Source organism: Octodon degus, unplaced genomic scaffold (assembly GCF_000260255.1).
Source record: "Octodon degus isolate 3935 unplaced genomic scaffold, OctDeg1.0 scaffold00101, whole genome shotgun sequence".
In the NCBI taxonomy this organism is placed as follows: domain Eukaryota; kingdom Metazoa; phylum Chordata; class Mammalia; order Rodentia; family Octodontidae; genus Octodon; species Octodon degus.
The window spans coordinates 6,173,437-6,192,708 of NW_004524677.1; the positions used below are offsets into that span (position 1 = coordinate 6,173,437).

Genomic DNA, 19,272 nt, shown 5'->3' on the forward strand with positions numbered 1-19,272 from the left:
GCTGAGGAAGATGGTAAGGATCAAAGGGAGGAGCCACAGCATCTGCCTCTCCTTTCCTTATATTCAGGCTGTACGCCCCCAGGGTAGGTGCAGCACTCACACCCATAATTCTAGCATTGGATCTCGAATTAATCACAAACTCTAGAAGCCTGCCCCATGACTGTATGAGGCTTTGGGGAGACAACAGACACAGACCATAACATTGGGGGTGGTCAAGCCTCCCTCTGCAGGTCTGTGAGTCTGATCTTTGACATTTGCTCCTCCTGGCTTACGTGCCGAGCACATTTGTACAGCTTTCAAAGCCATGTTGCAGAAGTGGGATGATGTTAGCTGTCCTGCCTCCCAGGCTTGTCTGGGAGGGTGCCTTCCGGGGTCAGAGGGACTCAGGCTGGGCCGTGCTGCTCAGAGTCACCTCCAGCCTCGTCAGCCATGCTGTAGATGTGGAGGCTGTCCTCTTCATTTCCTTTCTGCTTTTATGTCTCGCTCCCTCCTTTGTGGAACCATTTCTTCAGACCCTGTGAGTCTACTTTCCATTTCATTATTCATTTGCAGAAAGCCATTCTCAATAAACACATTCCCGAGTGTAGTGCTCAGTGTTTGTTTTTCTTGCACATTCTTAGGGCCTAACTGCAACCTAGAAAATTGTGTAAATCTGTCTGTTGCACACATAGAACTTTTTCTGTTCCTCTAGATTTATTGGCGAGGAAGGTTGAAGCCCATGTTTGGAAACTATAAATTGAATTTTAACCCTACCTCTGGCTTTTTATTTTCTTTCAAGCAGTTCCCCCCCCCCTTAAGAAAGTGATTCATAATTATCATAAAGGGAAAAAAGATCCATCCAAGGACTGGCAAGATAGCTCAGTAGACTACGGGCCTGCTTAGGCAAGCTCAGGGACAAGGATTTGATCCCCTGCACTACGTGCCCTGTCAGTCCTGCCCACCCCCCACAACCTGCCCCAGGAGGGCCCTGGTGGCATGTGCCTGTAATCCTAGTGTTGAGGTGGCTGAAAACAGGAGGATTACTCCAAGTCCAAGCTGTATAGTGAGACCCTGTACCAAATACTATAAAAAGAAACAAAACAATCCATCCAAAATAAACTACTCTTTACATTTTCTATTCTATTTCTTTTCTAGTAAAATTTAAAAAGCTTACTAGCTTAAGAGGTTCTGCTTATCACTATGTATGTATATAGTTATAATTCTGATTTTCTTATATGTTATCTTTTTTTTTTTTTTTTTTTTTTTTTTTTTTTATTTTTTTTTTTTTTTTTTTGTTTTTGGCAGAACTGGGGATTGAACTCAGGCCCTTGTGCTTGCCAGGGAAGCGCTTATTCCACTAAGCCATCTCCCCAGCCCCTATATGTTATCTTTTTTGAGACAGGGTCTCAACATGCAATTTAGGCTGGCCTTGAGCTCACTTTGTAGCCCATGCTGGTCTCGAATTCGCAATGATCCTCCTGTCTCAGCCTCAGGAGTGCTGGGATGACAGGTGTGCGCTACCATGCCTGTCCACATTTTGATTTTATGTGGTTGAAAAACAGGGAACTTTAGTGGTTATATAAACATCTGTCTTATTTACTCTTCTCTTGTTGCTGGGACAAAATACTGACACCCAAAATTAAGCAAGGAAGGTTTATTTAGCTCACTGTTTTTTGTTTTTGTTTTTTTAATGTATTTAGTACAGGATCTATAGGGTCTCACTGCACAGATCAGACTTGCACTGGCCCTTCTTGTTTTTCAGCCTCCCAAGCACTGGTATTACAGGCGTGCACCACCATGCCCAGTCTTAGTCATCATCTCAGTGTGCTCCAGGGGCGGGACCAGCATGGCAGGCCGGGGATCAGGCCCGCGGCCCCTGTGTCTGACTAAGCAGGCATTCTAATCCACTGATTTAGCTTACTGTTAGTGGAAGGTTCAGTCCATACTCAGCCGGCTTCAAGGCAGAGTGGCCCATGGCACAGAGCAGCCATACTTGGTGGAGGCAAGGAGCAAAGCGAGGGGCAGCAGCTCCCTCAGCTAGCTGGCCTCTTTTCCCTCCTTGTATTGTAATGCAGATTACCCACCCAGGCCCAGAGTGTAGCACTCACACCTGCAATCCCAGCATTGAATGAAGAATCAATCACAGACTCCAGAAGCCGACCCATGACTGCATGAGGCTTGTATTCCTGATACATCCTTAATGATGTTGAGGAAAAGGTGAGATGTAGCAGCTATTTGAGGCTTCTTGGGCACACTGCCAGATTGCTTTGCAGAATGGACAGTATCCATTTAAGTTCTGTGAAAACACTGGCTTCACTTTCCTCTCAGCAACCTCAGTGTTTGCAAATCCTTTTTGTTGTGATTTTGGGAATTAAACCCAGGACCTTGTACATACTCAGGGTGTGCAGTAGCAGTGAGCTCCATCCAGTCTCCTGTTAGCAGAACCTGGCTTAGTCTGAGAAGTGATCAGTGTTGGTGTTGTTTCTGCTTTGATGATGCGTGTGCTGAATGCCCCCTCTATCCCAGAGCCTGAGCAGTTGTGTTTCCATTGTCATTTCAGTTTGCATCTCTCTAGGGAAAGATAAACATTTCTTCTCTTCTCCCCCCCCCATGAAGTTATAAAAAATTGAATCCTCCATCCATAGTCCTACCACTGAAAAGAAATTCTGTAAATTAAAAAAATAACATGTGCAGATGATGAATTTCACCATTATGTACTGCAGACATATGCTAATAAAAATTTAAATAAATTTGAATTAATAAGTAAATATCCAGCCAGAGGCAGTCACTGTTACAGGATCCCGTTTCCCCAACCTCTGCCTGGTATTTGCAAATGTATACATGAATGGTAAACCTATTTGTGTTTTCTAAAGCCAAAATTGAAAGATGAGAACAAGCTAGTTTATAATTTGCCTTTTAAAAATAATACTATTTATTGTGATACTCTGGATGAATTCATTATGATAATTTTGCCTTTTTCTTTTGTGAATTTGTATTTCATGTCCTTTGCCCATTTTTCTACTAAATACCTTTGGGCTTTTTCTATTTTTGCATAACACTTTAAGGTTTTTTTTTTTTTTGTGCCCCGAATGCCCTCAGGGGTGGTTTGGCTGGCTGGAGTGTTGTGGGGATCGGAACTACAGCAACCTGAGGCTGACAGCTTTGTGGAAGCAGCCACTTAAACAACTGAGCTAAGGCCAGGCCCCCTTTTATAAGGTGTTTTGTTTTGTTTTTGTTTTTGTTTTTGTTTTTGTTTTTTTCTCTAAATGCCCTAAGGGGTGGTTTGTTTTATAAGGTGTTTTTTTTGTTTTTTTTTGTTTTTGCTGCATAACACTTTATGCAAGGCATTGACTCTTTGTCCATTAAATATTTTGTGTTAGTTTTTCAGTTACCATTTCCCTTCTGTTTTTATCCACTTTTGCTTCTTATTGTGGCTCTTAGGAATGTTTTGGTCCCATTGATCTGTGGTTTCTCCTCTTTCATTCTTCCTTTGTTTCTAGTGTTATTATCTCTTTCTCTACCCTGAAGTCCTCTCTGTTATAACCTGTTCGTGTGACCCAGAGGTGACAGTGACAGGGAGGGGCCAGGCATCCATTCATTTCACCCTATGGGCAGTATGCATGGCCTGCATGACTGTGGGGTCTGTTACTCCCGTCTCCCTGTGGCTCCTTATTTCCTGGTCAGCCTCTACCAGAAGCAGAGTCAGCTTTCCTCACTTTTCCTCCTGTCTCTGGACAGGTCTGTTGCTTTGGTTCTCTGGTTTGGTCCTCTTCCCCTTCTACCCCCTTCCTCTGTCATGGGCCTCTTTGCTGTGATTCTGCCAGAGCCCTCTTTGCTGCCAGTTTCTCGGAGTAGTGCTATCCTCCCAAAGGAAGGGGCCACACCCTTCTCCTGTGTCTCCGCTTTGCTTTTTTGTCCCTACCGTGAAGTTATCATCCCCTTCCCACTATGTGGCTCTTGGACTTCAAGTCCTTCCACCCGTGGCTCTGAGTCCATCTTGTCCACACACTCCTTCCCTTTCTAATCGTCCAATCATTCTGTGCTGTCTCTCAGTTGTCCTAAATTATTTACCTTCTTGGTTACACAGGCTGACGGCTCCAACCGTCTTGATGGGAGGAAGCCAAGCGTCAGGGTGACGGCTGTCCGGGTCACATTTTTCTGACCCCACTTAGAGACTGATCTTTCATTTGTACCTGACCCTGGAAGGCCAGAAAGGCACAAGAACTTGTGTTGACAAGCCTTTGAGTGGACAGGTAGGGTGGGGCAAGGGGTGATGCCCACATGTACAAAGTACATAGAGGCTCAAATGAAGGGATAGAAAGCCCAGAAAGGAACAGTATGTGAATAAATTCAGAATACTGGGATTACAGGCACTCCTATGCCCGGTAGTTTGTCACATTTTTAAAAAATTTGTCAAGTTTTTAAATAACCTTGGAATCAAGAATAGTTATTACAAACATAGAGGGAAAATTATGTCTACAAGTGAAAGCATAAGTCCCTTAGTCTCACCTCATGTAGTTAAATTTTGATGCATTTCTAGGATTGTGATTTCGCAGACATAGCATAGTAGCAGTGTAGGTTGGAAAACCTCGTCTTTATCTCTTTCTAGGTTCTCTGTGTTAAGTCAAATGTATACTACAACTTCCTTTATCCCTGCCCTGGTTTTTGCACTAACCCTCTGAAAAGGCAGTTTTTGCTTTTTGTGAACTATGCATTGTAAGGGTAAATGGCATGAGGACTGTGGGGCAGAGACTCTCCCTCTGTCCACTGAAGTCCCTGTCCCGAAGAAGCTTCTTGATAGCAAGTCAGTTTCTTTCAAAGGACCTGATACACTTCGTTAAGCTCTGGGGCCTGGGCCTGTGAGCTCCCTGCCACCCCTCGCCTGCTGGTGGTGTCGGAGAAGGCAGCGGGTGCTAGAAGGTGGGGAGACTTGACCTGCCTTCCCATGTGAGAGGGAGAAAGGGTCCCCTTGCCTGGCGGAAGGCCACCCTAGATGTTGGGAAGAGGAAAAAGCCGAGATTAAAAAGTATGCACATATATAATGTATTTACTGTGTATATTACGTATCATATTTGGTAATATGAAATTTTTCAGAACCACATTAGGAAAACATGAAACATTGTCCTGCTTTATTTACTTGTGAAGCTTAGAGTAGTTTGGAACATTCTTTGGGATTGTTCGCCTGAAGCCATTGATTATAATATGAAACAGAAATCCGTGCTGCCACCTCGCCCGAGTGGGGCTGCCAGCCACCGCCCCTCCGTAGTGGGAGCTGCACCCAGCACAGAGCAGGTGGAGGCTGGTGGTCACTGCTGCAAAGCCAGCAGCAAGCCGGCTGCAGATTGCTAGCAGATGCTTTTCCTCCTTAGCCCTTAGGAATTTTATAGCCAACAGTAGTTTTTTCTTTTCTTTCTGAGGAGCTTGAGGGAAGTAGGGAAATGAAAACAAACTAAGGATTCAGAAACATGTGTCTTAGTTTTCTCCGTGCCCGGATGTACGGAATACAGATGGAACGCTTCAGAAATTAAAAAAACAAAAACGGTTACATGTTCTTCTTCATCTTGGGTCACTTTAAACCACTCACCTTTTTCCTCTTTAGCAAGAAGATTCTTATAGAACAAAGAAGCTTCAGGAGAAAAGAGAAGGAAATGTGCAAAATCTAAATTGGAATAAAAATCGAACATGTAGAAAAAACAAGAAAAGGGGCACTGCTGCTCAGGTCTCGAGGTATGTCGTGTTTACAGGCCCTTTAGAACTCGAATCAGGTTTGTCATTTTAAAATCCTGCATTTCACTCTTATCTTCTATTGCTGTAACTTGCATAGGTAACGGGGGAGTATAATGTAGTCTTTTGAGATTGAAATACACTTATAAAATGTGTTTTCTTAAAAACATCTCAGGGCCTTAGGAAAAAGCCTATGGCCTGCCTCTGTGCCTGGGCAGAGCCAGGATGGGACCAAGTGGTGTGGCTTTATGCCTGGGCCCCGTCCTCCTTGAGGTGGAAAGTCCCCAAGGCTGGTTTTCTTTCCTGTAAAATGAAGGAGCTGTGTGGTATTTCATGGCATCCTTTACTGCCACAAATAAAAGAAATAGCTTCCTAAAGCTAAGCTGATACAATTTTATTTAGAGGATTTTTTTTTCTTTACTAGGTCAGTAGTGTGTCCGTGTGTGTGCGCGTGTGTGCGTGTACGTGCACACGTGCATTATGACTCAGATCCACCCAGGGTGTGTCAGTCTGCTCTTCTGATTTCTTACATGAGCCTCCCCACACCACACACAGGGACAAGCAGGCGCCTGAACACAGAGCTGCTCCCTGCCTAGGTGTCCCCAGGCCTGGGGAGAGCCATTTCGGTTCTCTTCCTTGCCCTAAGGTTGCCCCTGCTGGGCCTTTCTGATCCACCCACCAGCTCCTGTTCATAGCTGCCTGTGAATGGGCACCAATGTGTGTTTCCCACCCAGGAGCCTCTGTTTCCTCTCAGTTCAGCTTTTTCTTCCGTGTTCTGTCAGAAGATTTCCCCTTCTTGTAGCTCAGCTAGGTAACTGAGCGTGCCCTGGTGAGTTTCTCCCTGGCAGTTCCTGCCTGTGGTTGTGCTGTGCCTTCTCAGTCGGGCTGTGGGAAGGTTCCTGTACTGCAGTGCTGTTTTGTGTCTTTCCCTGGACGCTGTTGCTCAGCTTGCCGGGTACTGCTCCTGAGGAGTCCTGTGAGCATTCCTGGGTGACAGGCAAAGCTCCGAGTGGTCCCCAAGCAAGTGGGAGAACTAAGCACACCTTATTAATCTACTGATGCCACACTAAAGGAGCATTTTCTGCATTGACACCTACGTTACTTGGACTAAATTATTTCAAAGTTGTATTTTATAGAAAAGGAAAGTCTGACCTTGTTGCAGTTTTTTTTACATATACCTTCATAAACATGACGGACTGTAAGATCATTTTAAAGAGTTCCATTTTCCTGCACAGGAGCATATAGAAAGATACAGAAGAAGAATGTGGTTTTATCAATGAAATGTTAGGGTGCATTTTTAAAAGCAAATAGCTGAGATGCTGAAGAAATAATTAAATTGTTAACAACAGTAACTTTCAGGTTTTCTGTAGCCACTCAGTGTTTTGAAGACGCAGGGCTTCCCAAGTCAGTGGCAGTAGTTGGATGGTCCTGTCTTGCTTCTGCCCCCAGATGCTTTGCACCCGTGGCACAGGTGGCGAGGCGTTTGTAAACCAGTGAATGGTTTGCTGCATCTCATCTATTTGCTTTTCTTACCTGCCAGTGGCTGAAATTGAAGGCCATGATGGAGGCCTTGGTTACTCCTGGAGCATTCTGCACGTTTCCATTTTGCCATTTGTGAAGTTGTGTTATAAATCTTCCCTCAAGGAGTTCATAGCCTAGTAGGAGAGATTTGTTGAACTCAGACATCCTTGAGGAAAAGAATGATTCTGTTTTTCCTTGTAGCCACTCTAGCTTTCCTGACTATATACAGGCCATAGTAGTCACTCAGCAGGTGTTTTGCTCAGTGAATGAGAACATGTTTAGCCATCAGTGCCTTCTGTGAGATGGCGAGGAGTAGTAGGTTCCTGTATTGAGAGTCCAGGAGCCAAAGTAGGAGCCCTGGGTGCTGGTCCTTGACCTGCTGTTTAGCAGTTGACATGGAGTGCCCTTGTGGAAGCCTTCCTCATTCTAAAATATGAAAATAAATTGATTCTCATGTAGTTTGTGTTCAAAATGGTATCATGGGTTTTCACTGGCAGAGGTGCTAGGGAGGAAACCCTGGGCCTTGAGCATGCGAATCACAGTCTGCCCTAAGGTGCACTGACCCTGATCCCTGAGTCTTTTCCTTGTTGCTGCCCCTTGCTCATCATATTCATCCCCCAGACCCAAGAGGAGGCGGCCTCAGTTTGTCCCAGGTTCATATTTTCACCACCAGTGAGTCTCATGGGAAGGATGTTTTTGTTGCTCATGATAACATAATTTTAAAAAATTGCTCTTTATTTTTATGGCTCCTCCAGGCCTTCTGAACAGAGTGAACTAAAGCTTGTGTGTAGTGACTTTGAGAGGTCTGAGCTGAGTGGAGATGTCACTGTAAGAAGCTGTTGTATGCAGGAAAACACCCGGGAGCTTCCTAAAGCAGATTTAATGACCGCTAACAGCTCACCCACTGCACAAAGAGAGACAGGTACGTGACAGCGTGGAGCTGAGGAAGGATGGTGTCCTGTGTGCCAGGGACTTGGCCCATGGAAAGCTGTTGGGGTGAGACCAGAAAGCTAAGATTCTTTCTAAGTGTGGGAAGGCCTTCCTGCTGAAATCTGGCCATTCCCATACTTGCTGCTGAAGAAACGGAATACTTTATCTAGTGCAGTGGGACAGTGCCACACCAGCCCTGAGCCTGGTGGTTTCTACAGAGCCAACCCCCCACCCCCCAGCTGGCACTATCCATACGGCCACCTGCTGCCCTGGGCAGGATATAGGAGAGAGGAGCTAGTGGGCCTCAGGCGCCGGCAGGGGTGTTGGTGAGTCCTGGTGCTCCTGCCTTCCCACCCCTGCCTTCCCCAGACGTGTGGCCACAGCCACAGCTGTCTCCAGCTTCTCTCTCTCTCATCCTCTTGCCCTGCTGCTGTTTTCTGGTCTTTTTGGAGATTGTTCCCACCCACGTCAGTAATATTTTGACTTGTAATGGACAACTTCATAAAGAGAGGTAGAAATGCCTTTAAATCTATGATCCAGTAAAGTAGCTTCGTTTTTCTCACTAGAAGTACTTATTATTTTTAGAACCATCTTTGTTTTATTCTTTTGGTGGTGCTGAGATTGAGCCTTGGGCCCTGTGTGAGCTAGACAAACTCCCTGTTACTGAGCCATGTCCCCAGTCCCTAGGACGAGCTTTAGATCAAGGTTCTACTCAGCACTGACTGTCTTAGCCCCAGACAAGTTTGTCTATTTTTTGTCTTTTGAGACAGGGTGTCTATGAAGTTCAGGCTGGCCTGGAGCTCACTTTGTAGCCCAGGCTGGTCTCAAACTTGCAGTGATCCTCCTGCCTCAGCCTCTCAAGTGCTGGGATGACAGGGTATGCGCCAGCATGCCCAGGGACCCAGACAAGTTTAATTGATCATCCATAGGCAGATAAACTTGGCCCACTCTGAAGGTCCCATGGCAAGGGTCAGTGAAGTCTTGGGTCTTCCTGTTGGTGAGTCCAGTGGGGGCCCTAAAGCCAACCTGACCTTGGTTGCCTTCCTAGCCCTGCTCTTGTCTGCTCGCAGTGGCACGGGCTGACACTGCCTCGCTGTATCTCCCCTCCTCCAGAGGGTTACTGCCAGAAGCCCGAGCAGCAACACACAGACAAGATTTGCTCCGATTCCAGCTCCGAAAGTGGGAGCTCCTCAGGCAGCGTGCGTGCCAGCCGGGGCAGCTGGGGCAGCTGGAGCAGCAGCGGCAGCTCCGACAGCGATCGGAAGCCAGTGGTGGACTCTCAGCTCTTCCTGCTGTCTGGTGAGTCTTCCCGCGTGCCCAGCACACCCTCCAGACCTGCCCTCAAGCCAGGGGGCTGCAGCTTGGAGGCCTCGCCGTGCGTCTCGCTTTCTCTTTCCTCCCTGTTCTTCCTTTCCCACTAGTCATACTTGGTGTCTGTTTTGGGTACTGTTCTCAGAGCCTCGCGTTTGTGTCTCTGTTCTTATTGTGGCCAATTGTATATACACAGAATGTTACCAGGGCGGCCACTTTGCAGGTGCAGCGCTGTGACGATTAGGGCATCTGTATTGTTGCATGGCCATTACTCCATCTGTTTCTGGGTTGTTTTACTGTTCGAAGCTGAACCTCTCTCTACTAAACAGCACCTCTCCATCTCCTCCCAGCCCTGGCTCATTGCCCCTGGTGTATGCTGGGTTCCCCACACTTCTTCCCCAGCCTTTCAAACAATTTTCCTGATCTCAGGAGAAATCCTGAGGGTATTACACTGACCTTCTCAGACCCAAAAGCTACAACTCTTGTTGCACAGGTCCTGCTTTACCTTGGTCTTAACCATCCAGCAGAAAAGTATAAAAACGAAATATAAGAAGTAAAGCCATGTTGTTATGTTGAGCTGTGGGGGACTCAGGTCAACGATTTCTGACATTGCCAGTCAAGCGGAAGACCCAATACTATTATGGGCTACTGGACTCTTTAGAATATTTTGCTGAGTTTACACACCTATAATATTCAAATAACAGAATTTAACCAAAAAAGGGGAATACAGATGAATGTCTATTTTGTATCTGTGTATTCAGAGTGGTTAGGATTGATATATAGTTACATTCTCTTAATGAATAGAGGGATTTGTTCTAATGGTGTTTGTAAACAGGATATCATGTCCGCATCTTGTATAGCAATTAACCACTAGGAAGAATGTATGCAATGTGTTAATTATTGAAACTGTCCTACCAACTGATTTGAAACTGTCTCATTGCTATTTGTTTATCAATAAAATTATGGGAAAAAAATAAAATAATAAAATAAATTTTAAAAGAAGAACAGTTTTCCTGAGGACCCCCATGTTATTTTAATTCCACTAGTATACATGGTGCATCTATTTATTGCAGGGTACACTACTTTATACATAAAAAGACCAGATTTTCTAAAGGTCCAAGGGACAGACCAGTTCCTCCTGGGTGGCAGTCTCACATGTTTCGAGAAATGTGGGGATTTAGGTGGAGGGTGGCACTTAGCACCTTGCCCAGTAGTGGGTTGGTTTTCACAGCATATAGTTCACACAGCTCCACTTGGCACTGCAGACTAAGGATTTTCCCTGCAGGACTAGCGTGGTACTTTCTAAACTCAGTGTGCAGCACTAAGGAAAAATACAAGTGCAGCTTTTACCTGGAGGGTAAGGACAAGCTGAGATGAAGGGCAGAGATTACTAATGGTGCTGGTGTGTGGTGGTGTAGTGTGCAGGTGAAGATTATGTATTTGTGGGGAAATAGCATCTGTATATAAGTGGTGTAGAAGGCCAAAGAGGCAAAGTACATATGGAGTATGAGACGGGTTTTTACGTACAGATACATATAAAAAGAGATGCTAAGGTGGTATATCTAAGTGTGTATAATTGTAGGGAATTTATAATTTTTCTTCAGACTTTGACTTCTTTTTGTAGATTTTCTACAGTAGATATATATTATTTTTATGATGGAGTGAGCACTATAGCCATATATGTGTATTTCTTTTATCAGGAAAAAGTTTCTATTAAAAAATTACACAATATTGATGGTTTTAACTCTTCTCTACAATGTAGTATGTTGTTAATGCAAAATTCACAAACTTAAATGTTGATTTTTAAAAACAAAAATGTAAGTTAGGGGCTGGGGATGTAGCTCAAAGGCATAAGCACTTTTATTTTTTTTTTTTGGGGGGGGGAACCGGGGATTGAACTCAGGCCCTTGTGCTTGCCAAGGAAGCACTTATTCCACTGAGCCATCTCCCCGGCCCTAGGCATAAGCACTTGCCTGGCAAGTACAAAAGTCTTGAGTTCAATCCCCATTACAAAGAATAAAAGAAAAGATAAATGATAAAAGGCTTCTAAAAACTAAATGACTATGAAGACATCAGTTTAAAGTGTAAAATAAATTGTGCATTGGAATCAATATTACTAGTAATCAACGCATCCTAATACAGAATGTACACATTTGAATTTTTTTTTAAACTTGCAATTTTTTTTTTTTTAAATGCAGGAGACAGTGTTTCCCAAAGTGATCTTCCTTCTGGAATGCCTCTCACCCTGAACCTTTCCCACCACATCTGCAACCCCACGTAAGCTTGTAAACCTTTACATTATCTTGTGGGTACTGCCTTTTCTTTTCCTTTCTGTCTTCCTGGTTTTTGCCTTTTTGAGCCAGGGTCTCACTATGCAGCTCAGGCTGGCCTTGAGCTCGCTTTGTAGCCCACGCTGGTCTTCAATTCGCAACCATCTTTCTGCCTCAGCCTCCAGAGCGCCAGGATTACAGGCCTGCGCCACTACACCCAGCCATCGTACTATCTTTTCTCTCAGTGTATTTCTTCATAGTGCTTCATTCTGTGTCCTACAATATGAAAACCCTTTAAGGATGCAGAAAAGTAAAATTTAGTTCTATTAACAATTGGGGAAGAATGGTCCCACCAAAGAAGTACAGTTCACATGGCTATGCTTGGCCCCTCTGTCTTCTCAGTGATATATTTAGAAAATGTTATTTCTGAAATTAGAAAGAAAGCAGCAGTAGTCTCTGTGACTGTGTAAATCATGTACTTTTTGCCAGGACTTGAAATGGCATTGACTGTTGTTGATTCTGAAAGTTTGAGAGCTTGGTAAAAATACAGACGTTTGTGACCCTTTAGTGCTGTCTACAGCACTGGACAGAGCGACCAAGCACTCCTGTCCCTTGGTACTCCCAAGGGTGTCTTCAGGACCACACCAAGATCCGCAGGTGCTCAGCACTTCCCTGAGCGGCGCTGTCTTTGCAGACAGCTGCCACAGGCCTCCCGTGCACTTCGGCCCTCTGCACTGCCTGGGATCAGGATGCAGTGTGCGTGCTGCGCTGCCCGGCTTAGGGCAGGCTGCGGGGGGCAGGGGCAGTGAGGAGGCTTGGTGTTCCTGCGGGTCTGCGTAGACCTTGCCACCCTCAGCACGGTTTGCCTTTGAGTCTTTGCACTACATGGTTGGTCGGATTCCAGGTGCGGAACCCATGGGTGGGGCGGGCTGTGCGAGAAGCAGGCAGGGTAATCAGTAATCAGGAAGGATGGGCTTCAGCCAGGCAGGTGTGGTTGGGAGCCTGCCTCCGGAGAGAAGACTGGAGAACCAGACTGGATGGGTCAGTCTGCAGAGAAGGAAGCTTGGCCTGGGCCAGCAGGCTTGGGAAGCTCTTCAGGAACCTTTCGTTACAGGGAGAACATAAAGTAGGCATTCTGAATCGCGGCTGCCTGGGGGTAGGCCGTTTTTAAATTGCAAGGCTACCTCACAGCCTTCCTTAAGTGTTTTGTTGTTGTCTTTTTGCAAAGCAAAGCTTTCCTCGATCTTGGGAGTTCAGTCCTCTTTTCTGGCAGTGAGCTTCTGTCTGTAATACCTGTATGCACATTGGGAAGAGCGCATGTGAAAATGGGGAGCCTTTGTGCGAATGCGTCTTCCTGCACAGAGGTGTCACGTGTTTCCTCTGCTCACTTTCCCAGAGACTTGACTCACCTCCAGCCATATGCAGAGCCTTCCTGCCCTGGCCTTCCTGCTGAGCCCACAGCTGTCCAGGAGGAGAAAGGTGAGGCCAGTCCCTCCTGGCAGGCACCTGCCTGCTGCCCTGGGCTGCTTTCAAGCTGGGGGCCTTACGGTGACGCTGCTTCTGACCAGTCCTGAACCCCTCCTTGCACCCGAGGCATGGTGCCAGCTTCCTGAGGCCCTGGATAGCTAGAGCCTTTGCGGAAGACTCCACCACTCTGTGTCTTCCTTAGCAGAGAGGCTGGGCTCTCAAGCACCTCACCTGTGCTGCTCCAGCACACTCTCTATGGGAGCCTCAGCCCCTGTCCATACCTGCCCCAGGGCTAAGCCGGAGAGCTGAGCTCCCCAGATTTGGGGCGGGGGACGGCTTAGAGTGCAGAGGTGGTGATCACGACACTCTGGGGCTGCTGCTCCGTGGGAGGTTGCCTCCAGATCTCTTTCCCCTCCTCTGCCCTCCTCTTCTACCTCTCTTTGCCTTGGGTTTTGCCTCCTACATTATTAAGGGGCTTCTTTCCTGCAAGCCCATGTCAGGAACTATGGTAGGAGGTGCTTGTCAGGGTTCCTGTCCTTTCTGTTGCACCCATGTAGTGGGGGCAGGGAGAAGTGCTATAACCACTTTTGAAAGCTGAAAGTCTTGTCTGTGGCCAAAAGGCTCTACTCCTCTGCCCGCGTGGGGAACTGTTAGCAAGTAACTTGTAAGTAGGGGAGAAGTGGCAGAGGCCTCCCATTTCTTGACAGCGATGCAGTGTGGTGTATGTTTAACCCAGTCTCTATGGCTCCTGTGTTAAATATAGATGAAGTGAGGTGAGGGCAGAGAAGGAAGACCTGACAGGAAGTTCTTGGGAGGAGGCAAGCAAGTCCTGAAGACAGCCTGGGGCAGGATAGACTGTAGGTTGCCCACACCTCTCCCTGCTGTTCTCAGTTGCATCCTCAGGGGCTGAGACTGCTTGGTTGTAGTGTGTGGACTGTCACCATGTTGGGCTTCTTTTTTCTGAGATGTGACTGTGTTCACCTGAGCATCTCTCCTTCCTGCTGTGTCCTTGGAATCTGTCGCAGGGCCTTGCAGAATGTGGGCCCTCACGCCAAGTGCGTGCTCTTGCTGTCCACATCAAAATGTGACCTGCATCATCTGCAGTGAAGGTCAGAGCAGTGTGCCTTATTTCAGCAGCTCATCCTGAGATAACATCCTGAGAGGCGAGCACAGGGCAGAGTTGGGCAGCATGGACAGTGCTGCTGGGAGGACACTTCTGAGGGCAGAGAAGTTGAGCTGGGCGTCGTGGAAGGGGAGCTGCGGCCGAGTCGGGATGAAGGTGAATTGCGTGGCCTGCTCTCTCCCCAGGTCTGTATCCGTCTGGAGAGCTGTGGCCGCCCCAGTCAGCACGTGTGTCCAACAGCTTGAGCTGCGCCCTGGAGAACAGCGCAGCTGGCATAGTCCGGGAGCCTGCCGCAGTCCCTGACAGGTAGGGCGTGGCCAGCTTGCTTGGCCTCAAGTCTGGTGAGCTTTGTGTAGAGGTTGTTAGGTTGTTCTTACACATCTTAGGACCAGGCTGCTGCTTCAGGTATGTGTTTGCTTTTGCCTTTTGGGATTGCATTGTAATGTTTAGAAAATAACAAAATAGGCAGTGAGAGAAACATGAAGTGAAAGTTACAAATCTAGTGACCCTGTTTTGGTTTTTTTTTTTAAAGAATTCAGACAAGTAGCAAATTTGAAAAAACAACAACAACAACAACAACAAAAAACCCCACAATCTCCACTCACTTAACACAGCAAAGATTTCCTTTATCCATGTATCAGGCTTGGGCACATTAAGAAATTTACAAGATTAGAGACCTTGAGCATCAAAAATACTTACAAAGGGTGGCTTCTCATAGTCACCGTTGGCACTGATCTGTCACTCAGAGAACCTGCAAAAAACGCTGGTGTCTTTAACACTAGAGTCCATTCCCAAGTGTTAGGGGAACTTGGGGTCTTAGAGCGGTGTTGACGTCTCACTTCTCTAAGGAGAATCCTGTTTGCATTCGTGGTCAGATGGCTTCGAGGTGGGGCTCCCTGCACTGAAAGCCAGCTGTGCTCTGTGTGCAAGACTCACGGGAGCGTGGCTAGCCCGTCCCAGGGGAGCTGAGTGCTCCTGGAGCCTTGCCTCGGAGCCTGCGTTCTGTAGTCACAAGAGCAGTACGCCTTGCCCAGGCCATCTGTCCTGCAGATAGAATGGCATCCATGATGAGCATTTCCCAGTTGTTCGATTCTGTGAGTGGAGAAAGTATGTACTTTATCTCAGTTGGGGAATTTGGGATGATTAGGGTGTTTGCTAGTGAAATCATTTCCTTTAGGCCATCTCTTAGCATCTTATGGCTGAGAATAAACTTTTTATTGTGTTTAGTACAGGGTCTACAGGGTCTTACAACGTAGATTGGACTCATAGTGATCCTCCTATTTTCAGCCTCCCAAGAGCTGGGATTACAGGCATGTGCCACCACACCCAGTCTCATTCGCCATCTCAGCACGCCCCAGGGCAGGGCTGGCACAGCATGCCGGGGATCAAACCCCTATCCCTGTGCCTGCTTGCAGGTACTTTAGTCCGCTGAGCTATCTGGCCAGCCCTGAAAGTAAACTTTTTGGTTTTTTGTAGCAGTTTCATTGACTGGAGTGCGACTTGTGAAGGCCAGTTTCCCAGTGTATACTGCCCGCCAGAACTGAGCGACTACAATGACTTTCCGGAAGGTAGGTGCTGTTGGGTGGGTCCTGCTGCCATTCTTGTGTTCTCAGGTCATGGCAGGCGGGGTGTGGGCTGCTGGCATGCACCCTGGAGGGGCTTTCCATTGGCTTGAGGGTGGTTGGACGACCTTGGGCTATGCAGTGAGCTCACAGACGCAGTGTGTATGCCTGCGCCGTGGTATTTTACATGGCCTCACAGAGCCCTTCATTTAGCTGCTGGGCTTCCACATATAACCCTGTTCTTGGACAAGGAGGAGAGCTGGGGCCCAGCTGTTTGGGGCTCACAGGCAGACAAGTCATGTCTGAAAGAAACACTGACTGACTTGTTCTTCAGCTTGACCTGAGTTTTGCCCTGGGCGCAGTGTTGTAGAAGGAACGGAGCTGAGTGGGGAGTTGTGGGCAGGTGCAAGCATCGGTCCTGCCAAGTACTCAGGAGATTTCCTCAGCTGACTGGCACTTGCTCTCACTGTAGATTATAGGCCAGCTCTGTGCTCTGTAGCAGAGCTGCCTTTGCTGGGAAGGGAGGCCTATGTCCCGGATGGCATCAGGTGGTGGTCTTATCTGATTGTTCTCTCTTCACTGAAAGGGGGTGCTTGGTAATTGTGCCCCGGACTGGGAGGCTTTGTGTTTATCTTCTTGATCATGTGAGAAGTTCGAGGTCCCCCACTGCTCTGTTGAGTCCTGTGGTACCCGTGCACCCGTGCAAGTGGCTGAGTCTGATGGAATAATTTTTTATTGAGCCACAGTAGTAATGTAGTTTGGTGGTGGTGCATTCACCCCACGTATGTGAGACTCTGAGTTGCGGGGAAGAAGATTGAAGGACTGGTACACCCTTCACTATTCCAATGGGTAGTAGCAGCTTAAGTGCACTTTGTGTATTAGCAAGATTCCCATCAAAAGTCAGCTACAAAAGTAGCTGAGGAAGACTTTGCTCACTGAGGGGTCCCCTTTAGTGTGTCTCAGGCAGTGTTAACCTGGAGACACAGTGGAATGACCACCTGGGCCACACAGTGAGATGTTGCCTGTCTTTCACTTCTGTACTTTGTAAGGCCTTTCAATGCCCTTTTTGCTTGAGAGAAAGTGTTTCTTCACAGAGTGAGAATTCCAGATCTTTTCTCCATGAAAATGTCAACCTGCCAGGGATATAGCTCAGTGCCATAAGTGCCTTCCTGGCAAATGCAGGGTCTGGAGTTCAATCCCTAATACTGGGGGAAAAAAAAAAGTTATAATTTCTGTGTGTGGAGTCACACACCTGTAACCCCAGTGCTGGGGAGGCTGAGATAAGAGGAACACTACTAGTCTGAACTGAGTAGCAAGACCCTGTACCAAATAAATAAATAAAAGATTAAAAAAAGAAAATGTCAACCTATGTTTTCTCCATTCTTTGTAGAAAATCTGAGTTATGCAAATGGGTTTCCCTGTCCTGCGGTTCGGACTGACTTTATTGATCACAACTCTCAGTCTACCTGGAACACAGAACCCACCCTGCCAGCTAACTGGGACCAGGCTGGCTTCGTCAGCTCACCGGTAGGTGTTACTCTCTGTGTGCCTCCAGTCACTCGCACCTTCTCAGACCCTGGCCTCAACTTTAGGGTTGTGTCCCAGTCAGCCAGTGCCACCCTCCATAGGAACCTGATTAGGGTCACTCAGTGGGGGCTTGCAGACACTGCGGCTGCCCTCATGAAAACATCACTTCAAACTACACTAAGTAGAGACTGTCTGTGGACAAGCTCAACTCAGTCTGGGAGGCCCTCTGTGACCCAGATGTCCATTCTCGGGCTCACTGACCTTTCGTCTGTGACAAGAAAAGAAGTAAATGTCCAAAAAGGTTAGTCAGGGTCTCTCCACTTCATTTTCAAATGAAAGACATCTAGTTGTGAGTGCTTCCTTAGATTATAAATAAGTTTATCCAGGTGGATGAGAATTTCACAGTCCTCCTTTTGAGCTAAATGGGGTTAAAGCAACCCAGATTATTGAGAATAGTGTTAGTGTCTTACATTGATCTTTACCAGTGCCTTTTATAGCATCCTTTTCATTTCTTTTCTGTGATTTTCTTTCTCCCTTCATTTACACTTAAGCCCTACCTCACCAGTACCCGAAGCTTGTCTCCAATGTCTGGACTTTTTGGTTCCATCTGGGCCCCACAGAACGACATGTATGAAAGTTGCTGCCCTGTCAGTCCCAGCACGGAACACACAACCCACATGGAAAACCAGGCGGTCATGTGCAAGGAGTACTACCCTGGCTTTAACCCCTTTCGTGCCTACATGAACCTGGACATATGGACTACTGCGGCAAATCGCAATGCAAACTTCCCGCTGTCCAGAGACTCAAGCTACTGTGGGAACATGTGAAAGAAATGCAGTTTTAATGTGAATAAAGAGGCTTGTGTTTTGGTTTCTAGTGTAAACTGGTTGTTGAGATAGATTATGACGTTGCGGATATTTTGGCACTTTTATATGAAAATAAATTTTTTAATAAAATCTGGGTGCTCTATTTTTTAACCCTTTAATTCAGTGGCAGAGACTGCACCCTGTCATAGCTTTGAGAACCTGAGAAGCATGAGACACCCAGCACCTCAGAGCAGGGAGGCGAAGGAAGTGAGGTTGGGAGGCTGCCTTTCTCTTCCCTGAGCATCAGCCCCTTGGGGGAGCTCTGACCAAGGCGAGGAGCCCAGACCGGGGCTTCAGATCACAAGGACCAATGGCTCAGGCAGTCTGGACTTTTCTGTACGTTCTCAGCAGTGGACTGACACCAGTCCCTGTTGAGAACAGCAATCAGGAAAGGCCAGCGTAGCCCGTCACTTGGATGCTGCTGAGGCCAGAGGGGGGCTCTCTTGGGCCTGATGCACCTGGCTGCTGGGAGGAAGCAGGCCTAGTGCCGTCCTCTAGTCCCGGATCGGGATGTGGCTAGGTGCTTCCCTCTCTGACCAGGCCAGAAACAGGCAAAGCCAGCAGGCAGGCCTTTGCTAAGTGGTGCACCCCTCCCCAGTGAGCAGGTGCACCCCAAACACACATGCACGGAGCAGGGCGGACAGCTGGGGCCTTTGCCAGATGGGTCTGTGTCTCTTGTCATGGGCTTAAGTACGTATTATGATGGAACATCCACTTGCCATGTGTACACTTGGAAAACATCTTGAACTTTTAATAAAAATGCGTTTTTATATTTAGTTTTGTCTCTAATGCATATTCAAATGCATTTGCTTATTTGGGTTTCTTTTTGTCTTGGTTGAGTGGAACCTGGACAGAACACACCGTGTAAATACCTTGTGACAAGGTCGCCCCGAAAGAAAAGTGCGTCCTTGCTAGTGCCAAGAAGAGGCGTAGGCGGGAGGCTGCCAGTGGGGACGGATGTCCGTCCGCGTAGGACCTGGAGGGGTGATGTG

The 19,272-nt window shown here is 47.1% G+C and overlaps 1 protein-coding gene across 1 annotated transcript in view; it reads left to right on the plus strand.

The window, feature by feature from the left end:
• Tmem131l (transmembrane 131 like) overlaps positions 1 to 19,034 on the plus strand; it is a 187,381-nt gene extending 168,347 nt beyond the window's left edge. Inside the window, exons 26-35 of the mRNA XM_023723669.1 lie at positions 5,579 to 5,706; positions 7,980 to 8,146; positions 9,268 to 9,453; positions 11,664 to 11,742; positions 13,132 to 13,214; positions 14,228 to 14,311; positions 14,511 to 14,631; positions 15,802 to 15,893; positions 17,278 to 17,414; positions 17,966 to 19,034. Of these exons, the coding sequence (XP_023579437.1) occupies positions 5,579 to 5,706; positions 7,980 to 8,146; positions 9,268 to 9,453; positions 11,664 to 11,742; positions 13,132 to 13,214; positions 14,228 to 14,311; positions 14,511 to 14,631; positions 15,802 to 15,893; positions 17,278 to 17,414; positions 17,966 to 18,241 (1,353 nt within the window). The 3' untranslated portion in view covers positions 18,242 to 19,034. The remainder of the gene's footprint in view (positions 1 to 5,578; positions 5,707 to 7,979; positions 8,147 to 9,267; positions 9,454 to 11,663; positions 11,743 to 13,131; positions 13,215 to 14,227; positions 14,312 to 14,510; positions 14,632 to 15,801; positions 15,894 to 17,277; positions 17,415 to 17,965) is intronic.
• Positions 19,035 to 19,272: the final 238 nt, after the last annotated feature.